General features: G+C 46.2%; 1 protein-coding gene across 1 annotated transcript in view; it reads right to left on the bottom strand.

The window, feature by feature from the left end:
* Positions 1–1,286: 1,286 nt before the first annotated feature.
* The window catches only part of LOC123747874 (lachesin), a 171,291-nt gene continuing 152,268 nt past the window's right edge, over positions 1,287–20,309 (bottom strand). Inside the window, exons 7-11 of the mRNA XM_069327092.1 lie at positions 12,158–12,363; positions 11,614–11,695; positions 9,336–9,383; positions 8,488–8,712; positions 1,287–1,500 (exon numbers count right to left, since the gene is read on the bottom strand). Of these exons, the coding sequence (XP_069183193.1) occupies positions 1,409–1,500; positions 8,488–8,712; positions 9,336–9,383; positions 11,614–11,695; positions 12,158–12,363 (653 nt within the window). The 3' untranslated portion in view covers positions 1,287–1,408. The remainder of the gene's footprint in view (positions 1,501–8,487; positions 8,713–9,335; positions 9,384–11,613; positions 11,696–12,157; positions 12,364–20,309) is intronic.

The raw sequence follows: 20,309 nt of genomic DNA, 5'->3' as shown, positions 1-20,309 counted from the left end.
CCACCACTCTCTCACACACGAATGCATCGTGTAATGAATATAGCTTTCCATTCTATGGAGAATTTCCATTCTCCATAGTCACGGGACACTATGGAGTTGTTGAGGCTGGAGTGTCCTCTCCAGGGCGCAAAGCCAGGGTAGGTCGATATGCAGGAGAAGCTGTTACCCAAGCAGCAGGTCCGCCCTCTCCTCACTGCTGAAATTCCCCAATTGAAAGGCAGGCGCCAATACGCTTGGTTCCAGCTTCGTGGCAGGATGTGGGTATTGTTGTTAGAGTTAAGCAGATGAGATGACACCAATTAACTGATTGACAGGTCAAATTGGACTGAATTATCAGGAGGAACAAGCAAATTTTTTACTGATCATTAGCCAGAAGTCGTCTTAGGTAACCTCTGTTAGGTCAACCCGGGTCATTTGAACCAAAGCAGCTAGGTTAATGAGAGTCAACTTTGAATTGTACGACGTCAAGACGATTTCATTTGCATACTGACAATGATATCAGTAAGGCAAGGCGACCCAACCAGACCCGACCCAGGTCAGGCAGGGTCATTTTACATTGCTAATAAGCCTGTCTGGAATACCTGTGGTAACTACAGACTTCAAGCTCATTATCATTATTAGAGAGTCACTCACCTTCACACTAGAGGTGAGAGTGAGTTGGATTGTCCTGGTCTCATTTTCATGCCGACTTGGGTCACTTTGTCATGTAAGGAAGTAAACCTAGGTCACTTTGTCACTCGGAGGTCAATTTAGGCCACTTGGCCATAGGGAGGTCAACCTAAGCGACGCGGCAGGTTAGGCGGGTCACACTATAGGGACAATATCAAATTTGTGGACATGGAAATGTGTTTTGGGAAACATTCTCATTTGTATTGATTTTTGTTTTCTAGATAATAATATGAACACGGTCCAGAACACACACACACACACACACACACACACACACACACACACACACACACACACACACACACACACACACACACACACACACACACAAACACACAAACAACAACAACAACAACAATAAATGTTGAACTAAGACCCATAGAGACCCACCCCAGGTTTTTAGCAAGAAACAAATACATTTATTCGCCATCCATAAAATCAACATACAAACCCATCAGCTGACTTCTCAAAACACGACAAAAAATCTCATAAAAAATAATATATATATATATATATATATATATATATATATATATATATAATATATATATATATATATATATATATATATATATATATATATATATATATATATATATATATAAAATGTGTGTGTGTGTGTGTGTGTGGAACGACAGGACAGGATAAATCCGTTGAGACACATTTCTCATCTTCTTGAGCTGGTACACTGCTGTGTTGGATCGTTCGCTCCGTGATTGGATTAGGAATTTTCTTCTCTTCATCTATTGAGGTGTGAGTGTAGGGCAGAGATGGCTATCAGCAGCAGCAGCAGCAGGAGACACAGGTCCTGGCGGCCACACACACTCGGCCCTGGAACACCAAAATGGGAATTATGCAGTATTTAGTGTGATTGGAAGTACTAGTAACTAGCGGGGACTTGACGGCCGGCGACCAGAGGGACTGGATAGCCGCATGCGGGACTGGAAGACCCGCCAGTGATTCTAAAGTGAGACCACTCCCCTCCCAAAGGATTCGTTAGTCCAATCAGACGGGTCTTCCAGGACCCGGACCACCAGGACCCGGACCACTAGGGGCCGGACCACCAGGACCCGGACCACCAGGGGCCGGACTGGAAAGCCCGCCAGCGAGAACCCCAGAAGGAGCCGACGTCCAGATAATTTGAATTCCCTTTAAATTGCAGCCTGGAACGGTAAAACAGTTCAGTATAAAACGAGAAAGGTGCAGCGAGGGAGAGAAGGGATGGGAGGGGAGAGAGAGAGAGACGAGTAGGAACAGGAGTACCGGAAGAGGGGGGAGAGGAAAATGGGAGGTGAGACGGGGGGAAGAGGTCGAAGGAAAGAGGGAAGGAGCCAAAAGAGAAGGTAAGGGGAGAAATGAGAGGGTAGAGAAGGGGAGGGTCCACCTATCAATCCCCTCTACTCCTGTATCCTAAGAGTACGTCAATCCCTCACTCTCTTAACACAACATGGCCACGGTAGAAGGAGACCAGAGGGGGGGGGGGGAGGGGCAAAAAAGAGGGGGGGGGGATGTGGGATGAAATAGACTATAATGTACCTAATTGGCCAATTTACTCAACAAGCCGAATTTGCCTGAAACATTATATTTTTCCAAGATTTTTTCTTATGGAATGATAAAGGTTTTGATTATATTATATATGATCTGAATTGTTGTTACTTTAAGTCAAAACTAACATAGAAATTTAACCAAACTTAAGCTAACCTAACCTAACATAACCTAAGTAAGTCTAGTTCTTAATATAATAATATTAATTCAAATAAATCAAATTGAAGAGATATGTTTGAAAATATCGAAAATCATATATATATATATATATATATATATATATATGTATATATATATATATATATATATATATATATATATATATATATATGTGTCAAAGTGGTGTTCACATAAAACAGTTGTATACTTTTAATAAGAATATCTATTGTAATTTAACGCAGCAAAATAACTTTGTATTAAATAAGATATAACTCAGAGGAAATTGTTTCTCACGTGTAATTAATATTTCAATTTCATAATAAATTCAACTTAGTGTATGGTAATATAATATTGTTTTCATCTGTCTGTCTGTCTGTCTGTCTGTCTGTCTGTCTCTCTCTCTCTCTCTCTCTCTCTCTCTCTCTCTCTCTCTCTCTCTCTCTCTCTCTCTCTCTCTCTCTCTCTCTCTCTCTAAGTCTAGGGTTCATAAGGGCTGCCTAATGACGTACCTAGTGAAACTGCAAGCAAGAGATGGTCAATTCATTTTATTCCCTTTACTCCCCATTTGCTCCCTTTTCCCCTTTCTCTGTAACTCTCTTCCCTCCCCTTCCGCCCTTTCCCTACGCGTCTCCCTACTTTCCTTTTTTTTTGGGGGGGGGGGGTAGGAGTTAACAGGATATAGAGGCACAGATGAAGAGAAAACTTTGGAAATGGGAAATATAGTGAGAGTTATGATAGCAGGCGGACTGTTTAGACCATGGCAACCATGTCAACAGCCTGGTCCTGTTTAGAACTTCCAGGCAACAATGTCAACGGTCTGGTCCTGTTTAGAACTTCCAGGCAATCATGTTAACGGTCTGGTCCTGTTTAGAACTTCCAGGCAACCATGTCAACGGTTTGGTCCTGTTTAGAACTTCCAGGCAACCATGTCAACGGTTTGGTCCTGTTTAGAACTTCCAGGCAACCATGTCAACGGTTTGGTCCTGTTTAGAACTTCCAGGCAATCATGTCAACAGTCTGGTCCTGTTTAGAGCTTCCAGCCAACCATGTCAACAGTCTGGTCCTGTTTAGAACTTCCAGGCAACCATGTCAACAACCTGGTCCTATTTAGAACTTACAGGCAACCATGTCAACAACTTGGTCTGCCTATGACATTCCCCTACCATTCATCAGTCACCCTGCAAAATTGAGTGAGGCTAGCTCCAAGCTTCTGTCATCCAACCTTTGGCAGATAAACACAAATATTATAGTGTAGATATAAAGCAGGTTTAGCTGGGTTTGGATATGCTTGAATATGCTTGGATATGCTTGGATATACTTGAATATGCTTGGGAGTGTAAGGTACAAACGATTCCTGTATTTAATTTTGTATTTACCAGTCTTCACTGTAGCTGTGTAAACAGCCTTTGTCAACAGTGATAAATACAGATTCCTTAGCAATAATATATAATTTATACATATAATATTGAGCATAATTACTAAAGAGCCTTCACAATTAAACAATTAACCGGTGTTAACGTCCAATGTTAAATCCTTTACCAACAAGGCTTTTCAGCGGCGCTGTAGTTAGGGAAGGAATAAAGCAGTTTAGTCATTAAGGTAATATTTTCAGCAGGAGAGGAATGTGGGGGGCTGGACTTGATGTAGTGAGCGGTAGTCTGGGGTAACTATGTGCACCGGTATGTGGTATGTGGTATGTGTAGCCGGGGAGGGAGGGAGGGGGAGGGGGGGGGAGAGTGTGTGTGTGTGTGTGTGTGTGTGTGTGTGTGTGTGGAGTGAGGGAAGACTGAGACGTGAGAGTAGTTGTTCTCTCTCTCTCTACTCCCCACTCTTCTCACCCCCTTCTCTAACCCCCTCCTTCTCTCCCCTCTGCCTTAACACCTCAGGAGTGGGGCTGAACTTCCTCCTCAACTCTCCACAACAACTTGTCCACCCCCTCAAACCCTCCCTCCCCCCCCCTTCCCCCCTCTCGGGTAAGTTGGGAATATTCCTCAGTAACTGTGAAACGTCTTCACCCTTGCTGTGGGGGGAGGAGTGGGAGAGAGGGGAAGGTGAGGAGGGGTGAGAGGGGGAGGAGGGGTGAGAGGGGGAGGAGGGGTGAGAGAGAGGGGGGGGGTGAGAGTGAGAGGCTGTGAGACAGATGTTTGGGAGATGTTGAATGCTGAAGCTTCTGAAATTCTGCTCATGCTAAAGTATGTATATCACAGCTGACGCATGTATACCACAGCTGACGCATGTATACCACAGCTGACGTATGTATACTACAGCTGACGCATGTATACCACAGCTGACGCATGTATACCACAGCTGACGCATGTATACTACAGCTGACGCATGTATACCACAGCTGACGCATGTATACCACAGCTGACGTATGTATACCACAGCTGACGCATGTATACCACAGCTGACGCATGTATACCACAGCTGACGCATGTATACCACAGCTGACGTATGTATACTACAGCTGACGCATGTATACCACAGCTGACGCATGTATACCACAGCTGACGCATGTATACTACAGCTGACGCATGTATACCACAGCTGACGCATGTATACCACAGCTGACGTATGTATACCACAGCTGACGCATGTATACCACAGCTGACGCATGTATACCACAGCTGACGCATGTATACCACAGCTGACGCATGTATACCACAGCTGACGCATGTATACCACAGCTGACGCATGTATACCACAGCTGACGCATGTATACCACAGCTGGCGCATGTATACCACAGCTGACGCATGTATACCACAGCTGACGCATGTATACTACAGCTGACGCATGTATACCACAGCTGACGCATGTATACCACAGCTGACGCATGTATACCACAGCTGACGCATGTATACCACAGCTGACGCATGTATACTTCAGCTGACGCATGTATGCTACAGCTGACGCATACCCTAGCAGTGTTCCTATGTATACCTTCGTTACTGGGCTCTAAGGAACGTTACTGAGCATTAAGGGACGCTGAATGGGGCAATGACTGGAACATGTTCTGGGACAATGAATGTAAGGAAAGGAATGGTTGGGATGGGATTATAATTTGAATGAGTGTTTAGCCTCCCTCTGTCTGTCTGTCTGTCTGTCTGTCTGTCTGTCTGTCTGTCTGTCTGTCTGTCTGTCTGTCTGTCTGTCTGTCTGCGTGTGTGTGTGTGTGTGTGGCAGCCAGCACTGGTGCACGCAGCAGACACAGGGGTGGGGGTCAGGTCAAGTATTAGCCACAAGATAGGGAGAGAAATTGGCTGGTCAGAGTAGCCTGTACAGACGTAATTGGTCCTCCAACATGGAGCCGGATGCCCAGTTAAATTGTCGGGGGGGGGGGGGGGGGGGTCTTGAGGTACAGTGGAGGGGGGGAGAGGGGGGGTTGTGGTTCGAGATGAGGGATAGGAGGGGGGTGATGGCAGGATAGAGGGGGGGAGGGGGGGATGGCAGGATAGAGGGGGGAGGGATAATTATAATAATACAAATAATAATTCATTGTGTCGGGGGGGACAGGAATCTAGGTGAACAGGTGCATTAGGTGTTGTGGTCAACCATTTGTGTGCCGGGCGAGGGTAAGACCCCGGGGTTGTGGGTTGTGAGTGGGAGAAGGGTTGTGTGAGGAAGGTAGAGGTGTTGTAAGGGGGTTATAGTGAGGTTGACTAAGACCCCCCCACACCACCACCACTCTGCACAGGGTGATGCACTCTGTCTACACCAGCCTCCTACTGGCGCGCGGCGCGGTGCTGCTGGCCCCGGCCCTCCTCACCTGGGATGTTACGGAGGGACGGTAGTGAGAGGGAGGGTAGAGGGAGGGAGGGAAGGAAGAGGGACAGAAGGGGGAGGGAGGGAGGGAAGGAGGGAGGGATGTTTACCTCCGATCTTGATGGAGTAAAGAGAAAAATATATTTTGGGACTTTACTTTTCACTGCCTTTCCTTCGATTTGCTGTAGTGTGTGTGTGTGTGTGTGTGTGTGTGTGTGTGTGTGTGTGTGTGTGTGTGTGTGTGTGTGTGTGTGTGTGTGTGTGTGTGTGTGTTTGTGTACTCACCTAATTGATCTAATTGTACTCACCTAATTGTGCTTGCGGGGGTTGAACTTCGGTTCGTTGGTCCCGCCTCTCAACCGTCAATCAACAGGTGTACAGGTTCCTGAGCCTATTGGGCTCTATCATATCTACACTTGAAACTGTGTATGGAGTCAGCCTCCACCACATCATTTCCTAATGCATTCCACTTGTCAACTACTGACGCAAAAAAATTCTTTCTAATCTCTCTATGGCCACTCAATTTCCACTTGTGTCCCCTAGTGCTTGTGCCCTTTGTGTCTTTGTCTACTCTATCAATTCCTTTCAGAATCTTGCATTTGGTGATCATGTCCCCTCCCTACCTCTTCTGTCTTCAAGCGACATGAGGTTTAATTCCCGTAGTCTCTCCTCGTAGCTCATACCTTCTCAGTTCGGGCACTAGTCTGGTGGCAAACGTCTGAACCTTCTCCAATTTAGTCTTATGCTTGACGTGATATGAACTAAATGCTGGAGCTGCATACTCCAGGATTGGTCTGATATACGTGATATACAAGGTTCTAAATGATTCCTTACACAAGTTTCTAAAGGCCGTTCTTATGTTGGCCAACCTGGCATATGCTGCTGATGTTATCCCTTGGATATGGGCTTCAGGGGACAGGTCTGGCGTGATATCAACCCCTAAGTCTCTCTCTGTCTCTGACTCTTGAAGAATATCATCTCCCAAAGGATACCTTGTATCTAGTCTCCTGCTCCCTACACCTATCTTCATTACATTACATTTGCTTGGGTTAAACTCTAACAACCATTCTTTGGATCATCCCTTCTGTTTGTCCAGATCTTCTTGAAGCCTCATGTGTGTGTGTGTGTGTGTGTGTGTGTGTGTGTGTGTGTGTGTGTGTGTGTGTGTGTGTGTGTGTGTGTGTGTGTGTGTGCGTGCGTGTGTCGTGCGTGCGTGCGTGCGCTGAAGGAGTTAATACTACCCATTCCTTCTAAAATAGATCCTAATATCCCTGGCTGCCCGAGCGACTCGCCGGCCTGAACGTTATTAGAGAGAATTGAGCGCTAGTCAGAGGGACGCGACCGCCTCTTTGACCGTGTTTAGCCTCGGCCCTGCCGCCCCAGGCCACCGCCCGCCTTTCCACACAAATTCGCTGAATTCCAAATATGCGTTTCATTATCTTCTTTATTTACTTAGCGTCACCGTGACATGTGTCTCTGGAGGAGGGATGGGAAGGGGGATGGGAGAGGGGGAACGGAAGGGGGGGGGGCCAAGTTCCAGGCCCCTCCCCTCCCCCCCCTCTGGAAAGTCTTAAGGCAGCGTCTTGTCAAAAAATACCGGAAGAAATATGATCGCAATTCCGAAGCGTTTGAACGCCGGTACATAAACTTTCTCAACAATTTCGATATAAGAAGGTTGTAACGCTGCCTTAGGATCTTCCGAAGGAAGTTATTGGTTATCGGTAGGATGGATGGCTATCCTGACCGGCAGGAACTGGTCAGCAGGATGGGCGGACCTCCCCAGCAGGATGGGAGGACCTCCCCAGCAGGATGGGATGGGGTGCTGTGAGAGGAGGAACAGGAGGAGGCTGCAGCTAGTTGGTCATGTCATGGGGGCCGCTACATCACCTTACAAGCAAGCCCTCATTATCTCCAGCAGCTGGACCATTCCTCCACCCCTCACTTGGGGGAAGGGAGAATGGAAGGGGCAGCCGTAGGAAGGAATAGGGAGATGCGGGGAGCGGTAGGCGGGATGGAATAATAGGGGAAAAGTGGGTTGGGATAGGAGGGAGTGTGGAAAGGGGGGGAGGGGGAGGGGATAGATAAGGGATTTGGCGCTAGGAAACACTAGATGAACAGGTACCGGGATGAGGTACCAGGCTGAGGTACCAGGGGTTGAGGTACCGTGTGTCCTTGTGTACAACAGCGTGCGGTAGAGACGCGAGGAATAATATCTCACACCCGCACCAATTTCATGGGTTAGTGACTCCCGATGGTCTCCTCGGGTTACGTAGTGGCGCTGACCTATGACCTGTAACCTGTAACCTGTGACCTGTAACCACCCCCCTTCCTCCCCCTCCCCCCCCACTCACCAGCATTACCAGCCATGATGCTGGTGAAGATGTTGGCGGAGCTGCGATCTCGGCCAAGCTGGCTCTTCTGTTCAACGGTTCCCTTGGAGAGGTCGGCGTTGACGTTGTTGTTGTTGGTGGCGGTGATGATGCGGCTGTCCTCCAGGTCGAGGATGACGTGACTCTGGCCTCGACCCCCCTCCCGCTCGAGGGGGAAGTGCTCGATCGTGTTCATCTCCTCGGACTCTGAGGGACGAGGGCCATCAGTGTTGGGTCAACAGGGACTCGGGACTTCACAAGGGTGACGTCAATAGTGGGGGTAAAATTGTATTAATGGAGCCAAGTGTCGTGTTAAGAGTCAAGTGTCGTGTTAAGAGTCAAGTGTCGTGTTAAGAGTCAAGTGTCGTGTTAAGAGTCAAGTGTCGTGTTAAGAGCCAAGTGTCGTGTTAAGAGTCAAGTGTCGTGTTAAGAGTCAAGTGTCGTGTTAAGAGTCAAGTGTCGTGTTAAGAGCCAAGTGTCGTGTTAAGAGTCAAGTGTCGTGTTAAGAGTCAAGTGTCGTGTTAAGAGTCAAGTGTCGTGTTAAGAGTCAAGTGGAATGGAATAAGCTAATTTTGACGTCACAAAGAAGGTATATATATATATATATATATATATATATATATATATATATATATATATATATATATATATATATTAATATTATTTGCATTTATTTAAGATACAATGTATGCGTTTAAATTGTAGGTATAAGCTTATGTATGCAAATTTATATGTATAAACCAGTTTAATAACTGTGTATTTATTTCTGAACTGTGTATTTATTTCTGTGTTTGTATCTGAACAAACCCCAAAGCCAATAATTATCTTACCTCTGTCACTCTTGGCTTTGTTGACACGTGGCTGTTCCCGCTTGAGTTCTGGCGGGAGAATACAGAGATCAGCTCAAGACTGTTCGCTAGTGTGTGTTTGTCTGAGGCAAACAAGCCCACACTTTGAACTCCATGTATGAGTTTGCTTCGACAATGTCAAGATCTGTTTGAGTGAGTGTAGAAATGTTTGTGTTTGATCCGAACCTTATAATCCTGATCACAGATCGAATCTTTAGACAGAATCCTGTAATACGAATCATCACCCGTTCTCAACACACACAGAGATCACACTAACGTGATGCATCAAATGAACAAATCCACAAGGGCAGTGACGAGGATTCGAACCTGCGTCTGGGAGCATCCCAGACACTGTCTTAATCAACTGAGCTACGACAGGGTTAAAAAGACGCAGATTCGAATCCTCGTCACTGCCCTTGTGGATTTGATCACCCGTTCTCATCAAAAACAGGCCAAATGGGGGTTGATACGATCATCAAACCCAAGAATGAAGAATATTTATCACAAGACTCACAACTCAAGACGCTCAAACATTACTCGAACCGTACTGCGCTTAACTCAAAATGCTTCACCCACGTACTAGTACAATTGATATGCACAATCTATGTCTATAAGATGATTGATTGATGAAGATTAAGCCACCTAAAAGGTGGCACGGACATGAATAGCCCGTAAGTGGTGGCCCTTTTGAGCAATTACCAGTATCAAGAGCTGATACTGGAGATCTGTGGAGGTGCGACTGTACCCTGCGTGACGGGAGATGTCTCCCGTGTCTATAAGATAGAATGTGTGTTTATTTGTGTGCTATTACGGGCTATTCATGCCCGTGCCACCTCTTGGGTGGCATAATCTTCATCAATCAATCAATTATTTATGTATCCGGGTTTGCAGGCCAGAAGGTTGTGGTTATAACCTCTTGTAACTTTCCATGGAGACTTGTGACTCCGCGGGGAGGGGCCATAGAGTAGCTGGGGGTCGACCCCCCCTCCTATGCCCCGCCTTAAAATAGGACTGGTTCCTATTGCGCTAACCAATGAGTTCTCTGACATCGGATATGTGGGTTGGGTTGTCCACAGCGTGTTTACCAACCCAATTCTCGGCTGTTGTCGGCATAGACTGAACACCCATAATATTGATTCAACGTGTCTCAGACATGTTTTATCCACCTAGCAGCGAGAACAGGAAGAGAACAGGAAGAGAACATAAGGGAGAATGGGGGGAGGGAGGAAGAATGGGTAGGAGATCATGGTGTGAAGCAGAATAGGAGAAAGAAAGGGAGAATAGAAGGAAGGCAGGGAGAGAGGAAATGAGAAACGGAGAGAGACCCGGGTATCGCCGGATACCGCCTCTAATATGCTAATATATTACAGTATTAATTTATATTTTAGAAACATTCCTATTCTGAATGAGCAATATGTTAAACTGATGAACGCGTCCTTACAGTCGGCTCGTTAAAGCGGCGGCCAACGCCCTTCCAAAGATGCATTAATTAATTTTAATGAATTGTGTCTTAATGTGCAATACGTTGAAATTGATGGTCGTGTCTTGGGGTCTGGCCGCCGCTTTAACGAGGCTGGGTTGAGGTCGGGTTCCGTCATTGCCTCTAATATAGAGGCAATGATGGAACCCTAATTTATAGACCTCTAATATTCAATAATATTACTTTATATATGAGGAAAACTATTTAAAAAAAAAATTAATAAACAATGCATTAATATATATTAGAATAATATTATTGTATATTAAAGTTCTGTGTATAGTTAGGCGTAAGTTAAGTTCTGTTTGCATTCGTAGTACGGGGGTCAAGCATTCGTAGTACGGGGGTCAAAGCATTCGTAGTACGGGGGTGAAGCATTCGTAGCCTTTGTATTCATTGAAGCATTCGTATTCGTAGAACATTTGACCTTTGTTGATGAGGACGGGTTTGGACATATTGCAGCCTCAGTGTGTCCAAGCGTCTTGGACACATCAAGGCTGCAATGTGTCCAAGACGGTTGCAACTGCGACGATTAAACACGATCTCTTTCAGAACATTGACAAATACAAAAAATGTTCTCAACTGGAGGATTCTCGACAGCGTTTTCTATGACCCTTGGTGACATTGTGATCAGAGGGGGGGGGGACTATCTCTCTCTCTCTCTCTCTCTCTCTCTCTCTCTCTCTCTCTCTCTCCCTCCCTCTCTCTCTCTCTCTCTCTCTCTCTCTCTCTCTCTCTCTCTCTCTCTCTCTCTAGGGTGGTGACTGGTAGAGGTACACGTACCGTGTAGCTCCACGGTGCCATCATTCTCACCGAAGGAGTTTCTTGAATAACACAGGTACTTCCCGAAGTCTCCAGGCTCCAGCTGTATGGGAGAGTGTGATGAGTGGGTGTGTGGGGGGAGTATGGTCAATGAGACCCCCCCCCACACGTGAGAACATTGACCAAGCCCCCCCCCCTTAGGATCCACTAGCAAGAACGTGCCATTATCCTCACTATAAAGACATTAATCATTAAGAAAATGAACAAAAACAAAGTTCACAAACCCCCCTCCGCCCCCTGGTGGTATAGCCCCCTCCCTGGTGGTATAGCCCCCTCCCTGGTGTTATAGCCTCCCCCTGGTGGTATACCCCCCCCCCACAGTACCTCCCCCCACAGTACCTCCCCCCCCACAGTACCTCCCCCCACAGTACCTCCCCCCACAGTACCTGCCCCCACAGTACCTCCCCCCCCCACAGTACCTCCCCCCACAGTACCTCCCCCCCACAGTACCTCCCCCCCACAGTACCTCCCCCCACAGTACCTCCCCCCCCCCCCCACACAGTACCTGCTTGATAGTGAGCTTGACAGTGGTGGTGTAGTCGTCGTGGTGGAACTCCTCAAGGCGGTACTTGTTAGTGGACATGACCATGGTGTGGTTGTGCTTCCAGAAGGTGACGGCCCGAGGGTAGGCCTCCGTCTTACACTCCAGCCACACCGACGACCCCCGCGGCGCCGACATGAGCTGGTTGGGCAGCAGCACGATGGGCGAGACTGATGGTGAGAGAGAGAGAGCAGTGGTTAGTGGTGATGGGGCTGGCCACCGGTCACACTCATCACTAGTGTGGTCAGTCACACTATACGTCACGTCACACTAACCTATACATATCTACACCTTTAATCACTTCTTGGTTTTAATTTCTAATCTCAACCCCCCCCCCACCCATTCCCATAATCGCATTCCTCCCCCCCCTTTTCAATCCTATTTCCCCTCAATTATGTTTCCATCCTCAGTTGTATTTGCCTCATCAGTCCTATTTCTCCCCCTCAATTCTATTCCCCATCTATTCTATTTACAGCCTCAATACTATTTTTACGACGGTGTTAACTAGCTTCAAGACTGTGATGTATTAAGTGGAACAACAGGAAGGGGGCTTGTGTGTCAACTGTTCCATCAACGGACTCATCATTGGCGCCATCAACGGACTCATCATTGTCTCCATCAACGGACTCATCATTGGCGCCATCAACGGACTCATCATTGTCTCCATCAACGGACTCATCATTGGCGCCATCAACGAACTCATCATTGGCTCCATCAGCGGACTCATCATTGTCTCCATCAGCGGACTCATCATTGTCTCCATCAACGGACTCATCATTGTCTCCATCAACGGACTCATCATTGGCGCCATCAACGGACTCATCTTTGTCTCCATCAACGGACTCATCATTGGCTCCATCAACGGACTCATCATTGTCTCCATCAACGGACTCATCATTGGCTCCATCAACGGCTGAAAGTCTCCTCCTTGCGGCTTCCCCGTGAGGTCAACTTATGTCAATTATGTTGTGATCAAATAGGAACTATGCCATTCTTGGTAGTTACCGGGGAAGGGAGAGGGTCAGGGAGAGGGTAAGGGAGAGAGGGGGGAGAGAGAAGGGAGAGAAAGTCAGGGAGAGGTGAGAGTAGAGAGCTCTCAACATCGGATGACTGTATGAATATGGCGGACATGATAACGATAACTTAGCCTTACGGCACTAGAAAAAGAAGGGAGAGAGAGGGGGGGGATATGATAGGAACGTATAAAATACTCAGGGGAATTGACAGTGAACATCGACGAAATGTTCACACGGAATAGTAACAGAACGAGGGGACATGGATGGAAGTTGGAAACTCAGATGAGTCACAGGGATGTTAGGAAGTTTTCTTTTAGTGTGAGAGTAGTGGGAAAATGGAATGCACTTAAGGAACAGGTTGTGGAAGCAAATACTATTCATAATTTTAAAACCAGGTATGATAGGGAAATGGGACAGGAGTCATTGCTGTAAACAACCGATGCTCGAAAGGCGGGATCCAAGAGTCAATGCTCGATCCTGCAGGCACAAATAGGTGAGTACACACACACACACACACACACACACACACACACACACACACACACACACACACACACACACACACACACACACACACACACACACACATACACCCCCCCCCCACACACACACACACACACACACACACACACACACACACACACACACACACACACCCACACTCACACCCACACACACACACACACACCCACACACACATACACACACACACTCACACACACACACGAATAATTGCGAAATAATTATAATTGCGAACAATTATAGTCGCAGTCATATATAATCCACCACCAAATGACAGAAGACCTAGACAGGAATATGATAGAAACAACATGGCCACCATTAACATAATAGAAAGAGCAGCTTCTGTTGCTAGCAGGAATGGATCTGGACTACTAATTATGGGAGACTTCAACCATGGGAAGATAGATTGGAAGAACAGAGACCCGCATGGAGGACCAGAAACATGGAGAGCTAAGCTGCTGGACGTGGCAACAAGAAACTTTCTAAGCCAGCACACCAAAGAACCAACAAGAATGAGAGGAGAAGATGAACCAGCAATGCTTGATTTGATATTTACCCTAAATGAATGGGATATAAGGGAAGTTAAGATGGAAGCGCCCTTGGAAATGAGTGACCACAGTGTATTGAACTTTGAGTACCTGGTAGAGCTAGGACTTATCTCCCCCCAAAAAGAACTAGGAATCAAAAGGCTGGCATACCGAAAGGGGAATTATGAACAGATGAGAAGTTTCCTAAGTGAAATACCTTGGGACACAGACCTCAGAGACAAGTCTGTACAGGGTATGATGGACTATGTTACCCAAAAGTGTCAGGAGGCAGTAAACAGGTTCATCCCGGCCCAAAGGGAAAAATCCGAGAAGCAACAGAAGAATCCATGGTATAATAGGGCATGTATGGAAGCGAAGAAACTGAACAAAAAGGCGTGGAGGAACTTCCGGAATAACAGAACACCAGAAAGCAGAGAGAGATACCAGAGAACCAGGAATGAGTACGTCAGGGTGAGAAGAGAAGCAGAGAAAAATTTTGAAAATGATATAGCAAACAAAGCCAAGACCGAACCAAAGCTACTCCACAGTCACATCAGAAGGAAAACAACAGTGAAAGAACAGGTATTGAAACTTAGAACAGGCGAGGACAGGTATAGAGAGAATGACAGAGAGGTGTGTGAGGAACTCAACAAGAGGTTCCAGGAGGTCTTCACAATAGAACAGGGTGAGGTCACTGTGCTAGGAGAAAGGGAGGTAAACCAGGCGGCCTTGGAGGAGTTCGAAATTACGAGAGAGGAGGTCAAGAGACACCTGCTGGATCTGGATGTTAGAAAGGCTGTTGGTCCAGATGGGATCTCACCATGGGTACTGAAAGAGTGTGCAGAGGCACTTTGCCTGCCACTCTCCATAGTGTATAGTAAGTCACTAGAGACGGGAGACCTACCAGAAATATGGAAGACGGCGAATGTGGTCCCAATATACAAAAAGGGCGACAGACAAGAGGCACTGAACTACAGGCCAGTGTCCTTGACTTGTATACCATGCAAGGTGATGGAGAAGATCGTGAGAAAAAACCTGGTAACACATCTGGAGAGAAGGGACTTCGTGACAAATCGCCAACATGGATTCAGGGAGGGTAAATCTTGCCTTACAGGCTTGATAGAATTCTACGATCAGGTGACACAGATTAAGCAAGAAAGAGAGGGCTGGGCGGACTGCATTTTCTTGGATTGTCGGAAAGCCTTTGACACAGTACCGCATAAGAGGCTGGTACATAAGCTGGAGAGACAGGCAGGTGTAGCTGGTAAGGTGCTCCAGTGGATAAGGGAGTATCTAAGCAATAGGAAGCAGAGAGTTACGGTGAGGGGTGAGACCTCCGATTGGCGTGAAGTCACCAGTGGAGTCCCACAGGGCTCTGTACTCGGTCCTATCTTGTTTCTGATATATGTAAATGATCTCCCGGAGGGTATCGATTCATTTCTCTCAATGTTTGCGGACGATGCTAAAATTATGAGAAGGATTAAAACAGAAGAGGACTGTTTGAGGCTTCAAGAAGACCTAGACAAGCTGAAGGAATGGTCGAACAAATGGTTGTTAGAGTTTAACCCAACCAAATGTAATGTAATGAAGATAGGTGTAGGGAGCAAGAGGCCAGATACAAGGTATCATCTGGGAGAGGAAATTCTTCAGGAGTCAGAGAAGGAAAAAGACTTGGGGTTGATATCACGCCAGACCTGTCTCCTGCAGCACATATCAAGCGGATAACATCAGCGGCATATGCCAGGCTGGCCAACATACGAACGGCATTCAGAAACTTGTGTAAAGAATCATTCAGAACTTTGTATACCACATATGTCAGGCCAATCCTGGAGTATGCAGCCCCAGCATGGAGTCCATATCTAGTCAAGGATAAGACTAAACTGGAAAAGGTTCAAAGGTTTGCCACCAGACTAGTACCCGAGCTGAGAGGTATGAGCTACGAGGAGAGACTACGGGAATTAAACCTCACTTCGCTGGAAGACAGAAGAGTTAGGGGGGACATGATCACCACATTCAAGATTCTGAAGGGGATTGATAGGGTAGATAAAGACAGTCTATTTAACACAAGGGGCACACGTACTAGGGGACACAGGTGGAAACTGAGTGCCCAAATGAGCCACAGAGATATTAGAAAGAACTTTTTTAGTGTCAGAGTGGTTGACAAATGGAATGCATTAGGAAGTGATGTGGTGGAGGCTGACTCCATACACAGTTTCAAGTGTAGATATGACAGAGCCCGATAGGCTCAGGAATCTGTACACCTGTTGATTGACGGTTGAGAGGCGGGACCAAAGAGCCAGAGCTCAACCCCCGCAAACACAACTAGGTGAGTACAACTAGGTGAGTACACACACACACACTCACACACACACACATGCATAAATCACTTGGATGGCGCCATTCACCACACATCCTATTCAGATATTGTACACAAATAGAGTCTTTTATAACGAGTTTTCAACATATCTTGTTAAAAATAACATAAAAACTTTATATAAACCAGTTTTTGACAGGGAAACTGGAAAATATAGTTTCAGAGAAAAGTGGTTGAGACAGATTTATAAAGATAAAGAGAAAAGGCATAAACGAGTTGAAATAAAGTGAAAAATAAAAAAAAATAGATCAAGTGATAAAAAGATATACGGATAGATATGTATAGATAATTGGGGATATATAAATATAAATATAGCATGAATCATATTACATTTTACACTAGAAATGGGTGTGACTCGTATCACTAGGATACTACTTAGCATCCTCAGAGGAAGAAGGAATATATATATATATATATATATATATATATATATATATATATATATATATATATATATATATATATATATATATATATATATATATGCAGACAGAAATATACATTCTATGAGGGTATAAGGAGAGGTTATTCGATGGCTTTGTTGATTATGCTTTGTTAAACGCCTTGAAAGAGATGTTGTTGTCGTGTCTATATATAGAGATCGCTGGAGCGGACAGTGTCCCCTCAAGTGACCACGTACTGTCATAGTTGACAGTCTTCCCTCTGTCTTGTGGACGGTTGAAAACATTTTAATCAAGCTTTATAGGCGGAAGGAAAGGGAACTATCACGGCGAAAGCGCCAAGCCATTATGACTATATATAGCACTTGGAAGGGGTAAGGATTTGACCTGGAAGGAAGAGAAGGATTTGGGATGGGACAGAGGGGAGGGGGCCCGTCCCATCCCAAATCCATTTCCTATCCAAGTGCTATACAGTCGTAAATTATCCTGATAATTACCCTTACCTTTCAGGCAGAGACCCTCAAAGAAATTCATTTAAACACCTAAATCCACCTCCGCCAAATATCTATCTTTTTCTGACAAATTATTAAAACCTGTCAACTTTTTTTTTCCAACCCAAGAAGAAATTCCTTAAAGATGTGTAATTAGATCCTTTATCTGTTATTCAAGACTGATATTATGGACTTGAAACTTGTATACAAATCTCATAATTTGCTTACACTTGTAAATATGAAATTCTAAGGGTTTCCTGATATAGAAAATACGAGAGTTTTCAAGGTGTTTACATCCCACGGGAATATTGAAGTTGGTGTGTATATCGCTGTGTATGAGAGCGTATGTATGTATGTATTTCATTCTTGCTTTCATGTCTATGTGTATACATAAACATGTTTGTGTGTATGTATGTATGCTCGTGTGTGGGGGTGGGGGTGTCTCATGACTGTATTAACGCCAAAAGTAGTGTATTTGTATACATAAGAGTTCAGAGCGAACACGTTGTGCTAGGAGGAAGTGTTCTCCTGGGTGCTGAACACCTCTTGTGTTCTCTTGTTCTTAACTTACATATTGCTTGATATTAATATTTGTTCTTTATCCTCTGTCTCCGTGTTCTTCATTCGAGTTCTTACCCTTATTGTATTTTCTAGAGACGCGTAACAAGGTAAAAACACCATTACTGTTTCTAGGAGGGAGAGAGAGAGAGAGAGAGAGAGAGAGAGAGAGAGAGAGAGAGAGAGAGAGAGAGAGAGAGAGAGAGAGAGAGGGGAAGAGCCCAGTTCATAATACTTCTAATATTTGCTTTATTAGTATGTGCAGATGTTTGCTATGGTTCTGGCCTCACGCCGCATGTGGGGGGTTATTGTGGGGGGTTGTGGGGGTTGTGGGGGGTAGTGGGGGGGGTAAATGGGGTGGTAGGGGCGGGGGATGGGGGATGGGATGTGTCTCAATGTCACTCCACCCAGAGTGAGAGTACCCACATGTGTAAGTGTATGAGAACCTTGCCTTCCTACAGGTGTGGAGTGTGGCATATCCCACCATGGGCCAGTCACAGATCCCGCTACCGGATCCGGATACGACGGTAAGGCATTGTCCAAGCCAGGATACACAAGTGTGGAGATCTGAGGTATACGGACACTCACCTGGCAAGTGAGTGTTGATGCTGGCAGCTCCACAGGGTGTAGCATCAACGTCTTGAAGCCTTAGAAGCTTCGTATCTACATCTTGATCACTTTGAATGGGAATCGGATCCTTGTGAGGTGCTCAATATTGACGCTCCCGTGACTGTTCATCTCATTTATGTCCGCTCTCACCAGCATCTCTTCATCTCCAGGAAGCTGCATCTCCACCTCTAACATGAAAGCCACCCTCCAGCATCTTCTCATCCCAGGTAGCATGTGTGTGTGTGTGTGTCCACATCTGCTATGGGGTGATGCAGAGTGTCGAGCAGTGGCAGAACTGCTGGACAGAACTGCTGGACAGAACTGCTGGGCAGAACTGCTGGGCAGAACTGCTGGCAGTGAATCCAGTTGACCTGGATTCACTCAGGTACATGACCTAATTTCACCCCAGCAAAATGAGGACAATACTAGTTTCCATGCTCCTCTTCATTACAATTCTCCTGTTAATACCTTTCATTGTCTCTATATTCCCCCCTCTGCTCCTGTCCGCGGAGGAGCCCCGAGGCATCTTCAATAAGCCACCAGGAAATGTAATATGCAAACATATAACTCTTTTTACCCACCAATGTGAATTTTGCGTTTATATACACACGGGGAAGTCGCGTGGAAGATGGCGGCTTTTGTCGCTGTTAATGAGAGAGAGAGAGAGAGAGAGAGAGAGAGAGAGAGAGAGAGAGAGAGAGAGAGAGAGAGAGAGAGAGAGAGAGATACATACATACATACAGACAGGTACCACGTTAGACAGACATACAGACAGACACCGACACATACACACAAACATACAGGTGTACACATACAACTTGTCATGTCAACTGCTGGAATTTAATAAGTCCTCCAATATTAAAAATTCGTTATGTGGCCTTTGACAAGACGTCCTGCTGGGGTCCTTGTCCCGCTGGGGTCCTTGTCCCGCTGGGGTCCTTGTCCCGCTGGGGTCCTTGTCCCGCTGGGGTCCTTGTCCCGCTAGGGTCCTTGTCCCGCTGGGGTCCTTGTCCCACTGGGGTCCTTGTCCCGCTGGGGTCCTTGTCCCGCTGGGGTCCTTGTCACGCTGGGGTCCTTGTCACGCTGGGGTCCTTGACCCCGCCCTGCTCACATGTGCTACCACTCCACACCACACACATATATTAAGGTAAGTACACACATACATGTACATACACTTACACACACACACACACACACACACACACACACACACACACACACACACACACACACACACACACACACACACACACACACACACACAGGTGTGTGTGAGTGTGCGTGCGTGTGTGTGTGTGTGTGTGTGTGTGTGTGTGTGTGTGTGTGTGTGTGTGTGTGTGTGTTTGTGTGTGTGTGTGTGTGTGTGACATTCCGAGCTCTTCACAGCCTAATTTCACACACTTTACCACCCGTGTTGAAGAGTTGTCAAGAGAGGAGGGAACCAGAAATCGCCTCTCTGCTGGGTGGTCATAGGGGCGAGGCGTCAGCTAGAGAGAGGGAGAGGGAGAGGGAGACGGAAAGGAAGAGATGATGTGGATAAGAAGAAATAAGAGACAGAAGGAAATGCACAGGATGAATTAAGATAAAATGTGGGACTGGAGGAAGGGATAGATAAAGA

Source organism: Procambarus clarkii, chromosome 19 (genome assembly GCF_040958095.1).
Source record: "Procambarus clarkii isolate CNS0578487 chromosome 19, FALCON_Pclarkii_2.0, whole genome shotgun sequence".
In the NCBI taxonomy this organism is placed as follows: Eukaryota; Metazoa; Arthropoda; class Malacostraca; order Decapoda; family Cambaridae; genus Procambarus; species Procambarus clarkii.
The sequence above is the reverse complement of the archived record's forward strand: the minus strand, read 5'-3'. Positions and strand labels throughout refer to the sequence as shown.